Source organism: Monodelphis domestica, chromosome 8 (genome assembly GCF_027887165.1).
Source record: "Monodelphis domestica isolate mMonDom1 chromosome 8, mMonDom1.pri, whole genome shotgun sequence".
Taxonomy (NCBI): domain Eukaryota; kingdom Metazoa; phylum Chordata; class Mammalia; order Didelphimorphia; family Didelphidae; genus Monodelphis; species Monodelphis domestica.
In genome coordinates, this window is record NC_077234.1 from 76,487,382 (window position 1) to 76,510,352 (window position 22,971).

The 22,971-nt window shown below is 33.0% G+C and overlaps 1 protein-coding gene across 3 annotated transcripts in view; it reads right to left on the minus strand.

Annotated features, from left to right (window-relative positions):
- SPAG16 (sperm associated antigen 16) overlaps window positions 1–22,971 on the minus strand; it is a 1,430,359-nt gene that overhangs the window by 337,125 nt on the left and 1,070,263 nt on the right. For all 3 annotated transcript variants that reach the window (XM_007501789.3, XM_056807933.1, XM_016425102.2), the window contains one exon: window positions 8,650–8,776. In XM_007501789.3, coding sequence (XP_007501851.1) covers window positions 8,650–8,776 — 127 coding nt within the window. The remainder of the gene's footprint in view (window positions 1–8,649; window positions 8,777–22,971) is intronic.

Below are 22,971 nucleotides of genomic sequence, written 5' to 3' on the forward strand. Positions count from 1 at the left end.
CCTCTGTTTCAGTCATGCCATAGCATTTATTAGCTAGCCATATGGCTTTATGCAAGTTATTTAACCTTTCATGCCTCAGTTTCCTCATTTTAAAAAGAGTGGCTTGGATTTGATGACCTCTAAGTTGCTTTCCATCTCTAAATTAATGAGGCTTTGAGATGTTAAGCCATTTAATTAACCAGAAACTTAAACAAGAATTTCCTCTATTTTCTAAGACCGACTACTCTATGCTCCTCTACTGGTTGCAAGTTTTTTCAAAGTCAAGCCTTTGTTAATAGTCAAGCAGAACAAGTTGAATATTTCTATATACAACTTCATACACACATCTGATATATTTGAAGACACCTTTCATGTCTTACCTACTTAGTATTTCCAAATTTCAGTATTTTTTCCTGCAGTGAATCTGTCTAGATTATTATTTAATGTAGAATTTACTTCCTTTCATCTTAAAATTCAGTTGCAGAATGGCATTTTTGGCAGACTGGCAAATGTTAACACAATGTTGACAGTTTTCATTGCATTAGGAATTATGAGATATTGGAAAGAAAACTGAACTTAGAAGATTTTTTGGTCCCAATTATACTACATTCTCTCTCTATGTGTATAATAAATACTGGGTGACTAAGACAAGTACATTAATGCATTAATGTCTAGATTCTAAGTTGATGGAGGGTGAGTATTACATCTTATACATGATTGTAGGCATTGTGGGACCAATACAACCCCTTGCAAATAGGGGATTATAAATAATTATTTTTTGGAAAGGAGGATGGACTTTACTTTTCTGACTCATTTTTTCACCTTTAAAACAATAACAGCTAATAGTTGTAAGGTATTTTAAGGCATAAAATATTAAGTATATTTTCCCATTTGCATTTCACAAGAGCCTTTGGAAGATGTGCCATTATTATTCTCATTTTTCAGATGAAAAAATTAAATCTGAAACAGGGTAAGTGACTTACTCTGACCCCATAGCTATTAAGGTCTTCCTTAATAAGAACCAGACCACCTCCCTCTTATCCCAGTATTACATCCACTCTGCTGGGCTAGAAGATCATTCATGCTTTTTGTATCTCTAAAACATCGTGATTATGTATAGTTGGATGAAGATTGAATGCTAAAATCTTTAATATGATAACAATAACTTGCACATATATTGCAATTTGTAGTTTATTAAAAATGGTGTTATATCTAATTCTCCCAATAGCCCCATGAAACATTGGGAATATTAGTGATCCTTCAACATTGTGACTTTCCCTGTTGTGTCTCAATATATCATCAGATCAGCATAAGAAATTAATTGGGAACTTTTGGGAGTATTGTGAAAGCTGTAGCTGACACATGAAGGCCTGAAGATGCCACACAAAATTTAGAAACTCAGAAATTCATACTTAACCCAATATTTACAATAAGGAACTGAAAACACCCACATAAAATAAAATGAAAAAATTTAGACTTATCTGGTATGAAGAGAGAGTCAAAATAATTAATCATATTTTTCCAGATTGTGAGGTTGCCATCCTACTAACCTCTACCATGTGGAGGAGATAACTGTACTCTGAAACTTTTACAGAGAAGAAACTAAGACTTTAAACTTAATTGACATGCCTGGAGTCACATGGTCAATATGTCTCCAAAGCAGTGCTTGAATCCAAGTCTTCAGAAGCAAAATCCTATTTTTTTATTCTATAAAGTCACCAAAATCTCCTTTACAAATTAAAATAAAATTGTAGGAGACTGAATCAAATATTTTGAGGTACATTTATGTGTTCATATTCATTTTGCATAAACATAGATTCAATCAATATATGCAAAGATTTATGGAAAGCTCCATAAATGCTATAATATAATAGAAATTTAATGTCAGAAGGAATATATTTTAAACCTGGTTTTAATGCTACCCTTTCATAGATGAGAAAATTGGGACCCTGGCTGTTCCAGATTAAGTAAGCAGGACATCCATGATTAAGACCATTATGTCCTGACCCATAGACCACTTTTATTTCAACTGTTTCATACTTTCTTGCTGGAATGACTCAATGTGTATTTTCTATTTGATGCAGTCTCAGAAATGAGACTCAAAAATGTTGGCTTTGCTATTCTTGTTGCATTAATTCTAGAGATGACAAAACACTACAGGTATATTATAAAATGCTCCAATTGTTTTGCTCTTAGAAAACAGATGTGACCATTAACATAGCATATTCATATTCAGTTTATGTATTTATAGGTTATTCAGACTTTCTGGTTTATTCCAATTACTTTCATAATTCAAGTTTATTTATTCTAATTGTTTGAAAAACATATTCCTACAAATATGCACAGTAGAGTAATATGATCTTATAATTTCTTCTCACTATTTTTAACCTTGATTTTCTCTTTTGTTAGTTATTTTCCATTCTAAATATCTAGCAAAATAATTTGTTCTTAATTTTGTTCCTTTCCTGTTTTAAAATGTCTTCCCTTTTATTATCCTGCTTCCCTACCATTTACTAGTCTCATTACTAGTTAAAGGAAGTATTCTATTTAGTTTCCATGTCAAATTTAGCAGCATTTTAAATTTATTTGTAAACTAATGGAATCATTATAAATAAGGGATCCTTGAGGTTATAGTCAAAGAAATTAAAAGATATTAATGAAGAAAAAATTACATTTCATAACATTAGATATGGAGATAAGGGATAAGGTGGATTTATATGAACAAAGGGTTGAATCTGGGAATTTGGAAGAGTGGTGCTGTAAGTTAGGAAGGACAGTTTTAAAAGCAAAGAACTTACCTTTGTTGTTGTTCAGTTATTCAGTTGTGTCTGACGCTTCATGACCCCCATGGACCATAAATATTTATGGAATTTTCTTGGCAAGGATATTGAAGTACTTTGCCATTTCCCTTTATAGGAGGTCCTTTATGCCATGCAATCAAAAGTGAAGTGATTTGTCCAGGGTCACACAGATCAAAAGTGTCTGAGGCTAGATATGAACTCATGTCTTCCTAATTCCAGATCCAGCACTGTATTCACTGAGCCATGTAGCTGACTCCTAATGATCTAGCTTAGTGGTCTCCAAAGAGTTTTGATCAAATATCCCAAAAGGAAAAAATACCAAGTTGATCTCCCTATATTAATAATTAAATGTTACAAATTGTTTTAATCCCTTACCTTTTGTCTTGAAATCATTGCAAGTATTCGTTTCAAGGTAGAAAAATGATAAAGGCTAGGTAATTGTAGTTAAGTGTTACATAGAGAAGTCCAGGAGAAGGATGTTTACCGCCTTAGGAAGTCAGTAGTAAGCATTGGAAATGAGTAAGAGTTGGAACAGAATAACAGAAGATTAGAGCTGTAAGAGACTTAAGAGTTAGTCAACCTGAATATATTAAACACTTACTAAGTTCTAATCACTGTTAAGTGCTGTGGGTACAGAGAGAGGCAAGGTCCTTTCCCTTGAGGAGCCCAGTGTCTAATGGAAGAGAAAACAGGCAAATAACTGTATACATCCCAGATAAATTGTATAAATGGAAGGCAATATAACATGGAAGGGATTGGATATGGGGGTGAGCTAATGTATAGAAAGAATGGTTAAAGTCTCCTACAGAAACTGAAGTTTAATCAGAGTCTTAAATGAAGGAAGAAATCCAGGAGACAGAGATGGAGAAGAGAGCCTTCCAGGTAGGATTTTATAGACCTCACAATTCTACTTATCCTTCTTAACCCCTTGAATTTGTGTTTTTTTCCCCTAAAGTTTACAGTGCTCATCATACAAGACTCATTTCCCCCTCTTCCATCAAAATTTAAAGCTGGAATGGATATTCCCCCAATGAGTTTCTATATTTTCCATCTCAAACACTAACTTTTCTTTGTTGGTAAGAATATGATGCAGAATACTAGCTCCCTTCATTTATTGGTTCTTCCACCTTATGTTGGATTAAATTATTATTAAGGTAAGTAAAAACATTGTTAACAGATAAATAGATAATTCAAGCAGATGCCTAAATAATTGAAATTTCCCCTAAATACAAGATGCTCCTGCAACAAATTTGTGACCTATATTCAATTTTGCTATCACACCTGTTTTGAAAATATAAATTTGTTCCAATGTGATTGATATATTGGGGGACAACTTGAGTATGATGAAAATTTCATATTTGCTCATGTGTGATTTCATTCATGAAAAACAGTAAAAATCTAGCAAACTTTTACATATGTAGGTGTACAGATAGACATATGCTCAAGGACTCATTCAATTTGGGATACTTAGTGAATACACATTTTTATATATGCACACATATATAATGTCTCTTTCAATTTGGGTATATATACTCTGTGTGTGTGTGTGTGTGTGTGTGTGTGTGTGTATTGGACCAGACTGAACTTGGGCTGTCCATATCATGTTCCAACAGAACTAGGCTAGCAAAGTATATAAGTGGATACACACACATATACATGCATGCACATATATACATATACACATGCATATACATATGGATGTGTATAATACATATATGTATATATTTATATGAATATATGGATGTATTTATGGAAGTATATACACACACTTATCCTAAATTAAATGAGACCTAGAGCTGTGGTCCAGCAAGGCTGCCCTCTCCCTCTTAGCCCTTGACTTTGCCAACCTAATCTTATTGGAATCCAGGGCAACCTGAGCAATAGCCCAAGACTGCAGGTACCATCATTATTTATTATAATATTTGTATATTGCTTAACCATTTAATGTGTATAAAAAGTGCTGCCATTTTTATTAAGTTCCTATCTTTTTTAAATATTTCACTATTAAAGTTCTTGGGTGCTATGTTCCTAACCCTATTTTCCCTATAAGCCCTGTGGTTGTTATTGTTCAATTTTGTATAGTACAGTGATTTTAGGAAAACATATGTTGTGTTATAGCAAGACTATTTTCCAGGCACTTCAACTATTTCATCTTTCTGTCCAGATGTTCTTTAATCTATTTCAATAACAATATGACTTTACTTTCTATGGCCAACAATCTTTACTGAAATGCTTATTACCATGCTTTCCCTTTCTGGTTCCTTTATTTCTTCATATGAATATGTCTAATTAAAATACAGTGTTAACAGCCTTCCTCTTCTCTGCTCATTTTTATCTATACTGTTTATGTAAATATGATGTACTTTTCCAGAATCATATCCTAGTCATGGGTTTCATCCTACAAATCAAATCAAATCTAATTTAATGCAATCCAATCCATCAATCAATCAACAAAAACTAAAAAAAATCTGTTATGAGATAGGTACTGTGTTAGGTGCTAGGAATTCAAATACAGAAACAAGAGAGTCCCTGCACTAAAGGAGCCTATATTATTTTAAAAAATATTATTTATTTTCCACATTTACATGTAAAACAAGTTTTAACATTAATTTTTTAAAGTTTTGAATTCCAAATTCTCTCCTTCGTTCCTATTTTCCTACTATAATCCCTCCTATACTTTCCTTCCCTGAGATAGTAAAAAATCATATAAAACATTTTTCCACATTAGTTATTTGTGGAAAAGATCAAGCAGCCTACATTCTAATAGGATATGCAACAGGTTTTCATGTTGTAAATGTTATATTTGCACAAAATAAATATACAGTGATGGAGTGGTCTCTTGAGTAGCACCTCAAAGGAAGGAAGAGGTTTTAAATGGCATAAGTGATGATGGAGAACATGATGGAAGATATGAAAAAACAGTTTGTACAAAGGCTTGCAGATGGGAAATATGAGATGTAAAGTTATATTAGAAGAAATAGAGTACAATAGGTTGGCTGGAACAAAATACAATAAAATAAATAAAAATAAATAAAATTATTTAAATTTAATAACATTTTAAAAATAAATAAACATAAAAATATAATCAACATGAAAATACAGGCCTGAGAGGAAATGTGAAGTACCTTAAATATCAAACAAGTTTATAGTTGTCCTATAGGCAATAGGGAGTCATTGGATTTACTTGTGCAGGGGAATGACACGTTTAGACCAGGACTTTAGAAATTTCAATTTGACAGCCATTTGAAGAATTGAGTACAGGGGGAGGAGATAAAATGCAGAGAAAATAATTAGAAGACTATATCAATAGAATAGATCAGAAGTGAACAGAGACTGACTTAGGGTGGTTGTGGTATAAATGGAGGAATAAATTTGCAAGACTTGACAATTGGCCAGACATTGGCAGCGAAAGACAGTAAAACGTTGAGAAAAACACTTAGGTTTTGAACCCAGGTGTACAAAGACAAAATGAAAAATAATCCCTGACTTTGGAGAGCTTATGGACTACTGGCAGTACAAATAAACAGAGATAGGTAAGTATATGCATGATAATATGAACTAGAAGGAGAGATATCTAACAATAAGGGAATCAGGAAAGACTTGTTTTGGAGAAGGCACATAGAATAACCATTGAAAAAATACATATAAATAGAGATCCTAAGTGGTAGAGGTGAGGAGAAAGTGAATTCTAGATCTAGGAATCAATCCATGCAAAGACTTTCAGGCAGAATTAAAAAAGATAAATTTAGATGATGCAGAATTTCAATATATGTAATGTAGATAGTAGAATTTCTTTCATCTTCTTCAACTCTAGATATTCAGTTCCTGGCTGTATATTCTGCATATTGTAAATGAAATACAGAATACAGATGAATCAAGAAGAGAAGGAGTGTTTCAGTTGGCCCAGCCAGTGGTCTACATAACATTATTCTCTTCAATGAGAATAAGGTAGAAATAGACAAATAGACATTTTGCTTAACATTCTTAATATCTTCACATTAAAATTCCATAACATGACAACAAATAAAAGTAATAAAAAAGAGATTAACTGAAAAGTATGCAGCTATTAAAACTGAGGCAATTTTTAGTTACATTTATGACATGTATAAAAGGCAAAGATGAATAGGAGCTGTGTAAAAATTATGTAACATGTAATAGATTATTTAAATCTATATGTTTTATACATTCATTATGTCCTCTTTATATACATACAAATACTAATATATTTACATACATATACATATACATACCTTTAATTCAGTGGGCATCATCAGTTTTTTAATGAAAATAATCATCTTGTTAAAACTGCTAAACTGATCACAACCAGTATCTTACTTTCTAAAACTATTCACTAATGATTATATAAATTATGTTTGTTGCATTCAAAAGTCAAATTATTTATTAAATATGAAAAGTAGTTATAAAGAAATGAGAATATTTGTGCAAAGGAAAGTCATATTAGGTAATTATGTAACTTGTACCCATACTTGTTGCACTGAAGAATCAAAAGGAACAAATACTGATGGGAGAAAGTGATTCATTTTAACCGTGGGTCTACTTGTGTCTCCCTATCTGTCCCATACCATATCTTTACCTTTTTCTCATCAAAGAGGACTTCTCTTCCCTCTTCTGATGTAATTTATTTATAAATCTTTTGTAAAACTACCAAAGAACATTATGATATTTAGAAGAAAGGTCTCATGGTATAGGGACCATGCATTCCATAGTATCTATAACATTATTTTTTGTCAAAAAAATATTACTAATTATTATGTGACTGTAATACTGATCCAGTATTTACAATCACATTAATAGACAGTTACATTAGCATTGTGGTGGATTATGTCAAGTGCTATATAATCTTAATCATTAATAATTCCAGAAATTCTACTGAAAAAAGAAAATTTGGACTATAAATATTATCATTATTAAATGAATGAAAAAAAAGATGCCAGAAGTTGGTGACACAAAATCTCTAATTATGTAGACAGTTAAGACACACCTATAAAAATAATTAATATTTACAAAGTATCAAAAGTAATTGAGTTGCTTCAGGTACATAAAGAGATAAAAATTGTAATTTCAAATGGATTCTCAGGACATGAATTTATATTTCCATGAAAATATGATTAAATAGTAGTAAGCATTTAAATACTGGCCTTTCAACTAGAGTTAGACCAAAAGGCTGTTGTACATCTTAGAAAATCTCTTTGTAAGAATGGAGATCAGTTCTCAAAGCCAAGCCCATGGTGAGAAGTCACAGGAAGAGAGGTCATCCCATCACTTCTCAGGGACTGCAAAGCCTCTGGGCTCAAAGCCTGTGGCCCAATGAGGACCCTGATCCCATTTCATCCACTTCACATCTGACTCTGAGATCTGAGTTTCTGATATTTGTGTTCTGTGATGGTGTGAAGGAGAACCTTAGGAAGAGCAAGCCTTTGGGATATGCATAATGCTTAAAAAAATGCAAAAACCAAACAGGCCCAGTAGAAGAAAATCATGGATTTGAACAGCAAGAACAACAACTGTTTTTCTATAAACTGGAAAAAAAAGAAAATCTTTCTTTATGCATGATAGGTAAACATTGTGGTAAATATTCATGGCTTCTATTTAGCATCCTATCTCACATCATCCTCACATAAACATATATACATAATGATTACAAATATAGGCATTCATGTATAATGATTCCATAATGAACATTTGTATATATATATATATCTATATTTAAAGTCATAAAACAAAGATTATATGAAGTTAGGAGGGCTGAAACTGGACTATAACTGGAGTACGAAATTGAATATAAAATTCTGCAACATCAAATCCTTAAATTTCAATCTTCATGTCAAAAGCAGAGAAAAGATCCTACCTGATGAATCAAAGGCCACCTCATTGCCCGGGCTTGGACCTATATCAATAGACACCATTGGTAGAAGTTTCCGAAAGTCCCATATTTTTGTCACACCGCAAGTGTCACAGGAAGCAATCATATGGCCCTGCAAAGCATTAAAAAAATAAAAGTTTTCCACTGTACATCAGAGAAAAAATATACTACTATGAATCATGTTTTATTTATACCGTATACTAATTTTCAGAAAAGACTGAACTTCACTAAGGCACTAACCTCTCTAGGCCTTAGTTTCCTCACCTTTAAAATGAACATGCTGGACCAGCTGGCTTCTGAAATCTTACAGCTTAAGAACTATGATACATGGGCACAATATCCCTAGTCTCTAAAAACAAAAAAATTCAGTTTTCTTTTTCTTAAAATACAAAGGGATAACCTGATTCAAACACACAGAAAATTCTATTGTTTCGGGAGACAGATTCTCAACAGATTGAGTTTTAGGAGAAAGCCTCCCCAACCCCGCCACTTTTGATTATTCTAGAAAGTATTCACAAAAGTTTGTTTTGAGACAGAATTGATGACAACAAGCACCATTAAAAATTTAGGTTAAATGTTCAAGTCTTTTTGTCAAGTTCACGATAGCTTCTCTGGTTCCTGGTGATGCTAGTCTATAAGCTGGCACTGACAAGTGCAGAGGGGGTAGATGATTCAGGCAGTACAGACTCACCGCGGAGGAGTTGACAGACCAGAAAAAAGACAGAGACAGAAGACATAAATCTATACAGAGGTGGCACACACTCGAACAGCTCCAACTTGAAAGAGAAGTACTTGAAAAGGCCACAAAACTGTGGAAATGGGAAGGACAAAAGGGGGTGGGTTGGACGGACACAGATATGTTTACTAATGTGACCAGATGGAGTGGATCCAGGTGAGAGTAATGATGAAACAACTATCATTTCTTTTTAAATTCTGTAACTGTTGTCACTGGCAAAGCAATGGTCTTGTCACCAATCTAATAAATGCAATGCTTAATCTTTTTATGACTTCAAAGGAACACAGAGAACTTGGACCATCTTCAAGTATATGAGCAGGTATTATAATGATACCGAGTTGCTGTTCTCCACAGTCAGAAAGCAGGGAAAAGATGAATGGCAAATTATGGCAGAGAAGAATTGGGTTAGAAATTCCAAAAAAAAATCTTTCAAATCTAAGGATTACAAAAACCTAGGAAAAAGGATGCTTTCTGAACTACGGGGGTAGGGAGGTGGCAGCAGCTATAATGACTATATCAGCTTCTTCCCCACACAGAGCCTACCTACCTGAAGTAAGTAAAGGCAGTTATCGCTAGAATTTCTGGACCAGTGTTTCCAAACTCATTCTTATGCTGTAGCTACAGATGATTTTCTTGATAGCAGAGTGAATGCACAAGAGCCATATTAGGCTTAGTTGTGGCAAAACTGTAGTTGGACCAACATTCCTGCGTGGTTTACCCCATATATCTCTATCTATTTTTCTATATTTTCTGTGCTTTTGGGAGCCATAGATGGGATGTGGCAAGCTGCCCAAGGTCCAAGGTACAAAACACCATGAAGGAAAGGGCAATCATTACTGTCTTGAGATCACTGACAACTACGCTCTTGACAACATGTGTAGTGGCCTTCCTGCCAGTCAAAAACTAGGAGCCAGGATTCTGGAGTTTATCTGCCCACAACCATGGTGTCTAAAGGAAGTTTTTCATTGGGTGAATGAGAAAATGAAAGGATTTCTAAAGGTGGTTTCTTGAATGAGGGTGAAGTAGGACTTCCTTCAGAGCCTCAGGGTGAGATGACATTGCCACTGCCTAAATCTGACTTTCTTTTTTCCTGTTTCATTTGAGAGATTTTAGTAACTGATTGACCTAGCTCCAAACATTTTAGTGAAGTAGTCTGTATGTTTGGTGAATTGTGACAATGAGGTAAGAGACCAACTGGCTAAATCAGTTAATTCTAATGGAGGGGGAAAGTCCTTTCTTGAGGCATTGCAAGACTTTTTGCTATTTTTATTATGGCTTATTTATACTTCAGAATGTTATGAAGAGATATGAAGTTTTTGAGTATTAAAGAATCGAATAGTCCCCAAAAACAATTAACTGCATCTCAACTATTCTATCATTAAGCAGCACCCAAAGGAAAATATAGGAATACAAGTCCTTGGGGAAATATTCTTAACCTTAAGTTTATGAATTTAAGAGAAAAATAATAACTTTTTTAAACTCTTACATTCCAACTTTGAATTAATCAATACTATACTAGTTCTATGATATAAGATCAGTAAGGGCCAGGGAATGGAGGCTAAATGACTTACCAAGGGTCACACAGCTAGGAAGTGTCTGAGGTTAGATTTAAATCCAGGAATTCCCATATCCAGACTTGGCTCTCTATCTTCTGAGCCGCCTAGTTTGGCCCTTGAAAAGTACATTTCAGTATCATTACTTTCCTCTCTAATCCTATGTATTCTATTTTGTTCATCTAAAACATTCTAAGGAAGGGTCTTCAGGCTTCACCAGACCGAAACAATTGTACTAGATGACTATTTTCTTTTAAAGGACTTTCTTCATACTATTCCTCTTATAATACATGTATATAATCTCAAAATTTACATATTTATGCTCCATATTTTTTTTTCATGACAACATGAAAAATAAAAATTTTAAATCTATATCTTGGACTCAAGAAAACTGGTCCTCAGAAAATAATCTGCAATTAGTTCAAATATGAGAATAACCACAAAAAGTATATTTGAGAAATTTAATAATAATAATGATTTTTTCTTTAAAGGAAATTTCCTTTGAAATGTTTCAGGGAGAGAGAGTTGATTTAAATGTTAAGAAATTAGTATAGTGTTTGCATGTGAATGTTAACTACATGCTACTTGATGAGAACTCAAAGTGGTGATAATGATAATTGATTATAAAGATGGTACTTTACATTTGTATAGCATTTTGCATTTCTCAGAATGCTTTTAGATGCATCATTTCATCTGATCCTTTTGACAGTCCTATTAAAATAGTCCAGAAAAATATTATGATCCCCATTTTACAGGTAGGGGAATTGAGGTTTGGAGAGATTAAGTTAAATGTCTAAAGATACTTCCTCTGAAATGATTATAATCTAAATATAAGTCAAAGTTTTTGCCCAAGTACTTATGCCATGCTACTTATTTCAGAATTCTTAAAATCCTATTGTAGCTGGAAAATAATTATCTTTAGAATCCTGGTGACCTTGAGTATGTCACAATCTCTAGGTCTTAGGTTTGTCTATAAAATGAGGGGGTTGCATTAGATGAACTTTAAGATTCTATTTAGCTTTAACATTCTATGAAACTGTGCAAAAAGGAAAAAAAAACACAACAACCTTATGGGGTCATCAAGCAAATGGCAGAGGTATTAAAACCTAGAAATTTCAATTGCTTTCAATATGTGAAGGTAATGACCTGCAACTCAGTATTAAGGTATAACTATAATAAAAATGTTTAGGCTCATTAGAAGGAATATTAGCATTTCCAAACATTTTTAGTATTGATGCATTAAAGAGAGTCCCTCAGGCTGGGTCTGAATAGCATGAAAGGACCAAACACGTTGTTTCATACCTGAGGACTGATGGAGGTATTCTAGACATCCATCTGGGGTGAATAGATAAAAGAGCTAGGTTCAATGAGTGAGGGAATCAGAATAAGGAGAATGTCCAGGGAACAAATGATCTCTTCAGGTAGGGGGTATTGGGGAAAATCATAGAGGAGTTTCAGAGACCTCAACATTCCCTGGGGGGTGTTATTTACCAAGTACCAGATGGCAAGTGATTATCCTCTATGATGATGGGTCTGGGCTGTGACAAAAGTGAGTCAGAGATGCTAGTTTTAGCCCTTACATATTTTAAAAGAGGATTTTAAATTCTATATTTTTCAAGTAACTCTTTTTAGTTTAATATTTTCAAAGTGGATTAAAAGTCATGGATATAGAAATAAGGTGATACAATTTTCATAAAATCTTAATTTAGGACAAGGGACCAGAGAGGCCATTGAGTCCTACTCTTTTATTTTAAATAAAAGAAAACTGAGACCAAGAAAGTTTGTGACTATGCCTAAGACCACATACATAGTGAATAAAACAGTCAGGATTTGAACCTAGGTCTTAGGATGATACTAGGTCATGTTTCTTCCAACTGGACCATTCTGACTTTCAATGTATGCTAAATGAAATGATGCATTTAAAATATTTTGTGATTAGTAAAGTCGGATGTAAATGTCAGCTATTAGTCATCATTCTCTATCTTCCTTTCTTATTTACCAATCTGTTTGATTACATATCTTTCAGTCACTCTAATGAAATGAAGTTGTTTTCTAAAGTTTATAGTTTTACAACTTTCTGAGAAACAAAGAAAAGTAATAAAGTAATAATTTTTTTCATAAGTGAGATCACCTGAAGCTCTGTGAAGCTTACACTATTACAGGCTTCAATGAAAAAAAGGCTAGCCTCTATCATCTGCCAAGATGAATAAATGGTCACAAAAGATGTTTGACTATTATTATATGCCCAGTTGACCTTAATGAAAATTGTGCTGAGTTCCTGTTCCAAGCCACTTCCTCAAAAAAGTCTTTCCCTTATTCCCTAGGATGCCTCCTTTAACTGACAGCTTCATCAATTACAGCTATTTTTCTATGCTATATTACTATCGATATCACATGACTGGTCAAAATCAGAGGAATTTTGTAAAACTGAAATATTTGTTCTGGTCTTTGGTTAGTAGGAAGTAATGTGTGGTCTAATTATTCTATTTTTATGCAGGAAATAGTCTATTTTAGGGGAGTTTAAAGATGGAAAGCTTAAATGATTAGTTACAACAATTATATCAATGTAAAATGGGAAAAATCCCAAACTGAATGTCATAATTAAAATGATTTGAGATGAAAAATATATCTTTCTCCTTTCTTTGCAGGGGTGGGAAATGAGTGGTACAAATAATTGCATATACATTGAGATTGAGGAGGTATGTTATTTAGTTCTACTGGATTGCCTTTTTTTCTTTTCTTTTTTTATTATTTATTATAAGAGAGGTATATGTGAGTAGAAAATGGGAAGAACATATTTGAAATAAAGATGATAGTGGAAGAAAACATATAAAATGTTTAAAAAGCATATATAAATAATACATGTATACACATAAATAAATGTATATAATATTTGTGTATACATACACACAGAGTTGTTTAAATCCTTCATTAAAATAAGCAAATGCCTTAATGTGATGTTGACATAACTTTGAAACTTTGAGTTCTGGAAAATAATATCAGAAAAGAACTCAGTTTTTGCAGGTCTAATGTGGACAGAAAGGTTTCAAGTATGGTTTAGGTGATGATCTAAATGCCTATCCCTTAAAGACAAGCCTAGATGTATTCAGAAAGGTTGATCACTAAAAAGTTGGCTGTGGGTTTCAAAACACTAGTTATCAATGCTTCTTCACTCCCAGTGCAAGTGGGACCAGATGAAATGGTGATTGAGGAATATTTAAGAAAGTAAATAAAATACAATAAATCATAGATAAGATTCATCATGTCTGACTCAGTGTGACCTAATTTTGGAGTTTTCTTAGCAAAGATATTAGAGCCTTTTGCCATTCTCTTATCCAGCTCATTTTACATAAGATGAACTAGGGCAAACAGGGGTAAGTGACTTGTCTAGCTAGTAAGCTAGTGTCTAAGGCTAGATTTGAACTCATGAAAATAGATGTCTTACTGATTCCAAGCTAGTGCTCTACTATGCCACTTAGCTGCATATACAATAAAATATACATAATGTTAATGTGTAATTTTCTAAGTGAATATATATAGCATGCCATGATCTTTAATGTACAGGTTGCTGGCCTCTGGTTCTGTTTGGATTTGTCATCACTGATGCAGGGGCATAGAAGGTGTGTAATCTGTGTTAGTGGATAGTGTATGCATAAAGATAAATTTATAAATCCTAATAGATGTTAACATATGCCTATTTTGGAAGTAACTCCATTGTAACCCCTTCTTTCTCTTCTTCCCAAATATATTAGATACTACATAATAGAATTGGAATGAATTCACACTATTGGTCTTGGGTCCAAATGAGATCAACCTTCAATGATAAACAAAAAAGTACTATTCATCGTCATTGTATTATTAGCATTTTATTAGGGCACAAAAAGACTTTGAAGTTAACAAGACTGGTCTAAAGAATATGGGGTTTATGAAGTCTAGAAAAAAAGAATGGCTATATATGTGCCATGGATTCTAGTCAGAGAGATGTACCATCTATTGTGTATAAAGTGCTATGCAAGTCGTTTAGGAAAATGTGATGGGAAAGAGAAATACCAAGTGATAGTCCATATCTTTAAGGAATTTATAATTCACTTATAGAGACAGAACATAAGATAAATTCAGAATGATGAAAGAGGGGAACATATCAATTGATGCATGGTAATCTACACAAAATGCAAAGCAATGAGATCAATCAGATTGAGGGAACTGAGTGAAGGATAGTTGTACTGAAAGAAAAAAGTGTTTAAAAGTTATTCCAGTTTACACATGGAGATACTACATATAAAGGCAAGATGGAAGAATGGATGGAATTTTGGACTCTGGAAATCTGGCCTCCAATACTTACTTGTTAGTTATGTAACTGGAGTACCTTATTCTCAATAAACTTTGTCTTCCCCATATTCAAATTGACATTAATACCAGGAATATTTTCTTCCCAGGAGTGTGAAACTAAATTAATTATTTATATAATATATGTCATATATATAAATAATATATATATATATATATAATAAAAATGTTTAGAAAGCCTTAAAGTATTATATGTTATAACATAGTTATGCATGTCTAGTTATGCTTGTTGGGCCAACACATGATTTCAGCCCCCTAGGGGCCATAAACTTTAGTCTTTTCTACTGATTACAAGATTTTGGTAAAAGGGTATTGATGAATTCAGCTAAGCTCATGCCCACTAGTTAAGGAAACTTTATAATGTAGATATAGTCTTGTGACTGCTCAGCAACCTTCTTGGAGGAAGGGCATTATTACAAAAATAAAATTCTAGCATATATCTATATGTAGAATATATTAGAGCTTGGGATTTTAAGAAGATGAGTTAGATAGAGGTGTGAATTTTAGATTTACCCCACCCTGCTTAGTCTTCAGAATTCTATCAACCAGGAATGTATACACCCCACTTAAGGATTAAGTGTGGGGGACGAAGGTCCATGACCCATGTGTGCTAGCAAGTGACAAATCAGAAACAACTGACTGACCTCCTGGGTTGTCCAAAGCCAAGTTTAAGCTATCATTGGTACATGTAAGACACAGGAATTGACGTAAAGAACTGCCTTTATATTTCACATCACTTCCTGTGACAAGGACTTGGTTGTGGAACTTGACTGTGGAGCAACTTGAGCATGATACCTGAGACTGCTTCCCTTAGATGATCATGTGGTGAATGATAAGGCTGGTTCCATTTTCTTGACTTTTCTGGAGACAACAGCCTCTGGAAAGGCCATCTTTTGGGACTCCCTTTCCCTTGGCTTTCTGGAGTCACTAGCCTCCGGAGAGACACCTTGACTGAAGCCTCTGAGCTCCTGCCTGATTCATACCAGACTGGAGCAGCAATTCTTCCATTTTTCCTCTCTATCTTGCTCTCATTCTTAATTTCTTCCTTCTATTGTAAGTAAACCACCATAAAATTCCATTTTGACTTGAGTATTCCATTGGGATTTAGAATTTAAATCTCTGGGAACCAACTAAAAATATATGGATTCAGTACAACCATAAAATTTACCCTTTACAGTCTGGCAACCATGAAGGGACCAAAGAGCCATTATACAGTGCCATGAAACTTAATTTGAGGTCTATAAACTTTAAAAATGTTTTAATAACTACTAAAGTATAATTGAATTTCTTTGTAAACTTGGGTATTGAGTTTTATAAACACTTAAAACTACATTTTTGAGATGTACAAACTTCACCAGATTGCCAAAGGGTCTATGACATAAACATGTTCAGAAGCTCTAATTATAAGGTTATATCAATTTGTCAGTTCTCCAATAATGAAGTAATGAAGGATGGAAATAGGACTAAATAATTCTATAGAAATGAATATAAAATTATATTAACAGTTATTGAGTCAGATCACAGATTGTTTCCTGGTGGGAATTCATTTCACCATCTTGAATTCTAGTCAAAATTCCTAGGGAGAGGGGATTAACTCTCATTAAGTTCTTACCTTTTACTATCTTGTATTGTTCATATTTATGTTATAGGTGCATACGCTATCTCACTAGCTAGACTGAGTGAGCATTAGCTCCATGCAAGTTTCTAACTACTACTAAACCATACCTTCCTCATTTCTGCTTACTCAGTATCTAAAAACAGTGTCTAAGACACAGGAGCTAATCAACAATTATTTATAGATTGATTGATTTCCTAAGTATATGTGAACAAGTGGGGTAAGCATATGTTGGTCTAACTTTGTTTCAAGCTCAGCCTGTTGCCCAGACAGTGAACTTATGCAAGTCAAAAGAACTGGGCCCAACAGAGCACTTGAAAAACCTTTGTATTATAAGGGCAATTCTTATAACTATGTTTTATTCAAGGAGAAATGGAAATTACTAGCATGGTGTGTGAAACTAATGCATTCTGCCTCTGGCACTAAGCCTCTTTTAAAAGCTCTAAAGATATATTTTGTAATTCTCAAGTGAGTTTCCTTCATTTTCATTCTCATTATTGGTATTAATTCAGATATTCATGTGTGAGATCTTTGTCTTTGCACTGGTGTTTCCTTCTGATATGTTTGGATATATTATAGCATACTTTTTTGTGACATAGGTGCATAGAAACATATTTTAATGCCAAATCAGGACACTATGATTTCTGGAATATGAATGAATAAGGCATAAGATATTTAAACTTAAAACTAAACCTTTGAATCCAATATCTGAAAAGTGAACTTGTGTTGAATTGTTTTTTTCTATGCGTCCCTGTTTAGTTCAATGGAGAAATTGCAATTCCTTTGCTGGTCCTAATAGTAAATATTGAATCACATAGCCTCATTTACATTTCAAAGATATCAAATGCTATAAATTGGTTCTTCTACTTTCCCTGGTCTTAGTCCTTCTCTGTTCTCTTCCTTGATGATTTCATTACTTTTATGGATTCAACTCTTGCCTGTATGTTGTCACATCAGACTGTTTTCACCAGCTCTAGATCTCATAACCCTTTCTTTGAACTGCCCTTTCTCCCAGCTTCCTTCTTTCTAGAATTCTTGTTACAGTCCTTTCAGTTACCAGACTCCTTTGAATCTTTTTTCCTTTGTCTGAAAACATCGAATCAATAGCTAAATTCTATTGATTTTACCTTTGTAATGTTTCTCCCATTTGTTTCTTCTTTCTATTCCTGGTGCCAACACTTTAGTTCAGAACCTCCATTACTCTTTGCTTGAGCTACTGCAATATTCTTCTAATTGATGTTCCATCATATCTCTCTCTGTGTCCTTATTCAATACATCTTACACACACTCTTAAGAACAATATTCCTAAAGCAAAGCCCTGCTCTGATCACTTTCCTAACACCAAAGCCTCAAATACTTTCTCATTGTCTATAGGATAGTAAAAATTTCATAGGAAGAAATTAAAAATCCTCTGTGGGTAGACACTAACTTCTGCATTATGTTCCATCATTTCCCTCTTAATCTGATACACAAAATGAATTTGAATTGTTTGATTTCAAAGCCAAATTGGAATAGTCTCCATTCTTGAATATAGTCTGTAATTTTCTACTTCTGTGTTCTTATATATTAGCTTCCTTTTAACTAAAAATGCCATTTCCACCATTTTCATCTACTGGTAATCCAACACCCATCTCTTTCCCTTTGAACATAAAGTCTCATATGTAAAATGGATTGAAGACATTACTAACATAGCAATGATTAGAAGGAAAGTAGTAAGTTCAGAGAAAAATTATAAACAGTTTCTTGGATAAAGGTCTGATATCTAATATATACAGATACCTTTTGTTATAAATATAAGAATGTTAGTCATTTCCAAATGAAAATGATTTAAAGATGTGAATTGAAAATTTTTGGATAAAGAAATTAAAGTTATGTATAATTATAGCAAAAAATGCTCTAAAATATAATTGATTAGAGAAATGTAAATCAAAGTAATACTGAGCTATCATCTCACATCTATTAGATTGACTAGAATGATAAAAGGGTGAAATGACATATGCTAGAAGGGATGTGGGAAAATGGTTTCACTACTGGTGAAACTGTGGAATAATCCAACCATTTTGGAGAGCAATCTGAAATTATGCTCAAAGGAAAAGTAACTATATGTTCTAAAATATTTATAGTAACTGTCTTGGTAATGGCAAAGAACTGGAAACTCAAGGGATGTTCATCAATTGAGAAATGGCTAAAAAGGTTGTGGCATATGATTTTGATGGAATTCTGTAGTGCCATAAGAAATAATGAGCAGGTTAATTTTGGAAAAAACATGGAAAGAACTACATAAAATAATGAAGAATGAAATGAGCAAAACCAAGACAACTTCATATACAACAATATGGATACTCTTTGAAGAATGAATTGTGTATGTCCACCTTCAGAGAAAGAACTGATAATTAGAAGTAAGCAAGAAGTTCTTTTATATATACATATATCTTTTTGACAGATGATATCTTCTGTAATTGGAGGAAGGGAGGGAAAGAGTTAAGTGAGTATTTTAATGTAACAAATGAATATATTTTTTAAATCATGGAGTTAAACTAGATCACCCTTGATGTCCCTTCCAGCTCTTAATCTATGATCCTCTGAAACATATATTAAAAAGTTAGGTGGTACAGTAGATGAAATTCTGGGTATGGAATTAGGAAGACCCAAGTTGAAGTCCTGCCTCAGATATTTATGAGCAAGACAAATAATTTATCTTCCCTTGGCCTTAAGTTTCCTCATATGTGAAATGAGGAGGTAGGAGTTGCCTTTTAAGGACTATCCCAACTCTAATTCTGTGACCATTGAGGATTTTACCCTCATTACTGATATGAAAGTTATTTCTGAACTGTCTATTGACAATTAAGACACTGACTTACTAGAATAAATATCAAAATTAACATGAAAGTAAAAGAAAAAAGAATATATGCAATTGATAACTCTAACCTGGCCTACTTAGAGAACATATTGATGCCAAAAGATCAGAAATAGCTTGAAAAAGTATCTATCATGATTACAATAATATCATAATAAAAATTTAACCAGTATAAATCATCTGTTTAAATGAATACACTAAAAGAACCTTAAGACTGTCTTGGCAAGTTAACTGTTTGTTGGCTGAGTGGTGAAAAGTGATGTCAAAAGTGATAGGTTTCAAATAGGAATTTGTTTCAAAAGTATTAAAAATATGGTGGAACAAACAGAATCAAATATTTCTAGCAACCTAGAATTCATTAAACTCAAAGATCCTGACTATTGTGATAAAGATGCAGCATTTGATAAAAAAAAACTCCTGGGAAAATCATCAAATATCAATGGTCTCACCAGAAATAAAGGAGAGAATATGGGTGGGGACAGAAATTACCTTTAAGGGCCATAGATAGAAGAAAATTCAATGTCATACAAAAGATGGAGAGTATCATAGAAAATGAAATAGATGATTTTTATGACATAAAATTAAATTTTTTGCACAAATAAATCCTATAAAGATTATATTAAAAAGAAAGCAATAGAGAAAATAAAACTTTTGCAAAAATTTCATTTTTCTGACAAAAGTCTCAATCTCATGATTTATAGGATTTTAATAGCTTAAAAGTATATTTAAGCTTTTTGAGCACCCTGTTTAAAGAAATTGCACACACATAGACACATTTAAGTGTTTATACATATCTATTTTATTCAAAAGAGAAGTAGAAGGGGGGATAAGAAGAAAGGGGGATGATAAAAGGGACCATGGGTAAAGGAAGGCAGTGGTCAGAACCAAAACAGACTTTAGAGGAAGGACAGGATAAAAAGAGAAAGACAAATAGAAAATAATGTATGGAGGGAAATATACAATTAATATTTATAATTGTGAATGTAAATGGGAAAATTCACCTATAAAACAGAAATGGATAGCAGAAAGGATTAGAAAGCAAAATCCAACAATATATTGTTTAGAAGAAAAATACTTGAAAAAGTGAGCCACCAAGAGGGTAAAAATAAAGGGCAGGGGCAGAAATTATTATACTGCAGCTGAAGAAAAACAAAACAAAACAAAGCCCAACAAAGTAAATCATGATCTCACATAAAAAAAAAGGAAAAGTCAAAAGGAAAAGTAAAATTAATCAAAATAGATAAGTAAAGAGACTATATCTTTTTAGAAGGCACCAAAGACAATGAAATAAAATCAATAATATTTAACATGTTAAAATTAAAATGGGTAAAATAGAAACATATTTATTAGTTTAACAGAGCAATAATAAACCCATGGCATCTTAACAGAAATAACATTTTTATGACAATTATTTTCTAAAAAAATTTGTTTAAAGCATGACATTACAATTTGGAAAATTCCTTCTGGATTAATAAAAGAGACAAGGTTCTCAAATCTGCTTCTACATTCAGAATGCTGTGAGCTTGTTCTGATTGAAGGATTTGAAAACAACTTGGCTACATGCAGATATGTAGCTAAAAAAGGAGTATTTTAATTGGCTTTTCAAATAATTGTAATTAATATTATTTAATGCTAAAATAAAACAGGTGGTTTCTTAAAGATTAAATGTAATAAGTCAGATATCTTTTCTTACTTAGTTGCCTTAAAATCCATTGGTCTGTTTTGCATTGAATGGATATTTTATTCATTCATGCTTTTATAACATCATGTAGTGGTCATTTGGAACTGTTGGTTCTCTGAGTTAAGTAGATCTTTCAAACGTTAACACAACTCATTATATAATATCAAAATTCATTAATAAAATCACCAACAAAATAAGAAAAGCCTCTTCTTATTGGAAACATGTCAGATTCACAGTGGCATTAACAGGTTTTCCAAATTCTAATTTTTACTTAAAAGCTTGAATTTTATGACTGGCAACAAATATTGTCAGCTGTTTTTCTTGAAGTGGCAGGCTCATTTCACTCATTGTTTTTGAAAAAAAAGTAGTCTTCCAAATAATCAAGTCTGAATAACCACAGTTTTGTCAATCATTCTTTCAGTATAAAAAAATGGAAAAGGGTAAAGTAAAAGGATGTTTGTTAACAGCATTGTAATGATTCTTAGAATTCAAAATGGAATAGGATGGCAAGGGGAAATGTGAATTATGAAAGAATAGGTGGCTAGAAATTGAAGGGAAAAATTTTTCCTTTAATCAACTTGCAACAGAGATTAGACAAAGTAAGAGCTGAATAGGGTGTATTCATTCCTTGGAACCCAGAGTCAATATTGATACTCAAAACCAGACTCACAGAGGACTTGGCTTGGTTTGGCTCTTATAGCTATAAGTCCCTGGTGGTCAACATAGAATTTTGTGTTGATCAAGTACTCAAGAGCTAAGCTGAATGCATATTCTGCATCAATTTAAATGTTTTATCTCAAGATAAGATGTCGGCACTTAAGGTATACTCAGTAAGTGCATAGCTTGTTGCATAGACTTTCAGTCCCCAATCTAAAATGTTTCAGAAGAAAAGGGCCCTAGAGAAATCTAGGTGTGGGTTCACAATTCTGGGTTTGAGATGATTTCAAGTTCCACTGTGGGGAGGGAGTCAGATTCCATAGTCAGTAGAGGTTATACTTTGTAGCCTTAAAAGAAATAATTATACTTATGAGGTCAGCAATCCAGTGTATGAGCTATCTTTTTATTTGTTTATATAAGTTAACATTAAAAAATGCAGATTTATCCGATCCAAACTCATTTCCATGTTATTGATTTTTGCATTGAGGAAACACGTGATACCCATAGGAATCACGCATCGCCAGTGGGAGGGTGGGGGGGAAGGAAAAGAAAAAGATCTTTGTTTCTAATGAATAACATTTGAGAATGACCAAATAAAATAATATTTAAAAGAAAAAAATACAGATTTATATGCCAACTGCATTTAGTAGTTCAGCTTCCTTGGGAATTCATCACGATGGATTTCCTTGCTTGAAAATGTATCGGATCCTACATGCTAACTACAACAACTTCTCACCCTCTTTGAATGGTCCTTTGAACTGTATCACTGATCTTTCATATTCAAGCTGCTCTGTTTCATCTCTTTATGAAATATCCTTCTTCTTCCTCTTCACTATTCTATTTGTCTCTGGTCATTAAGAT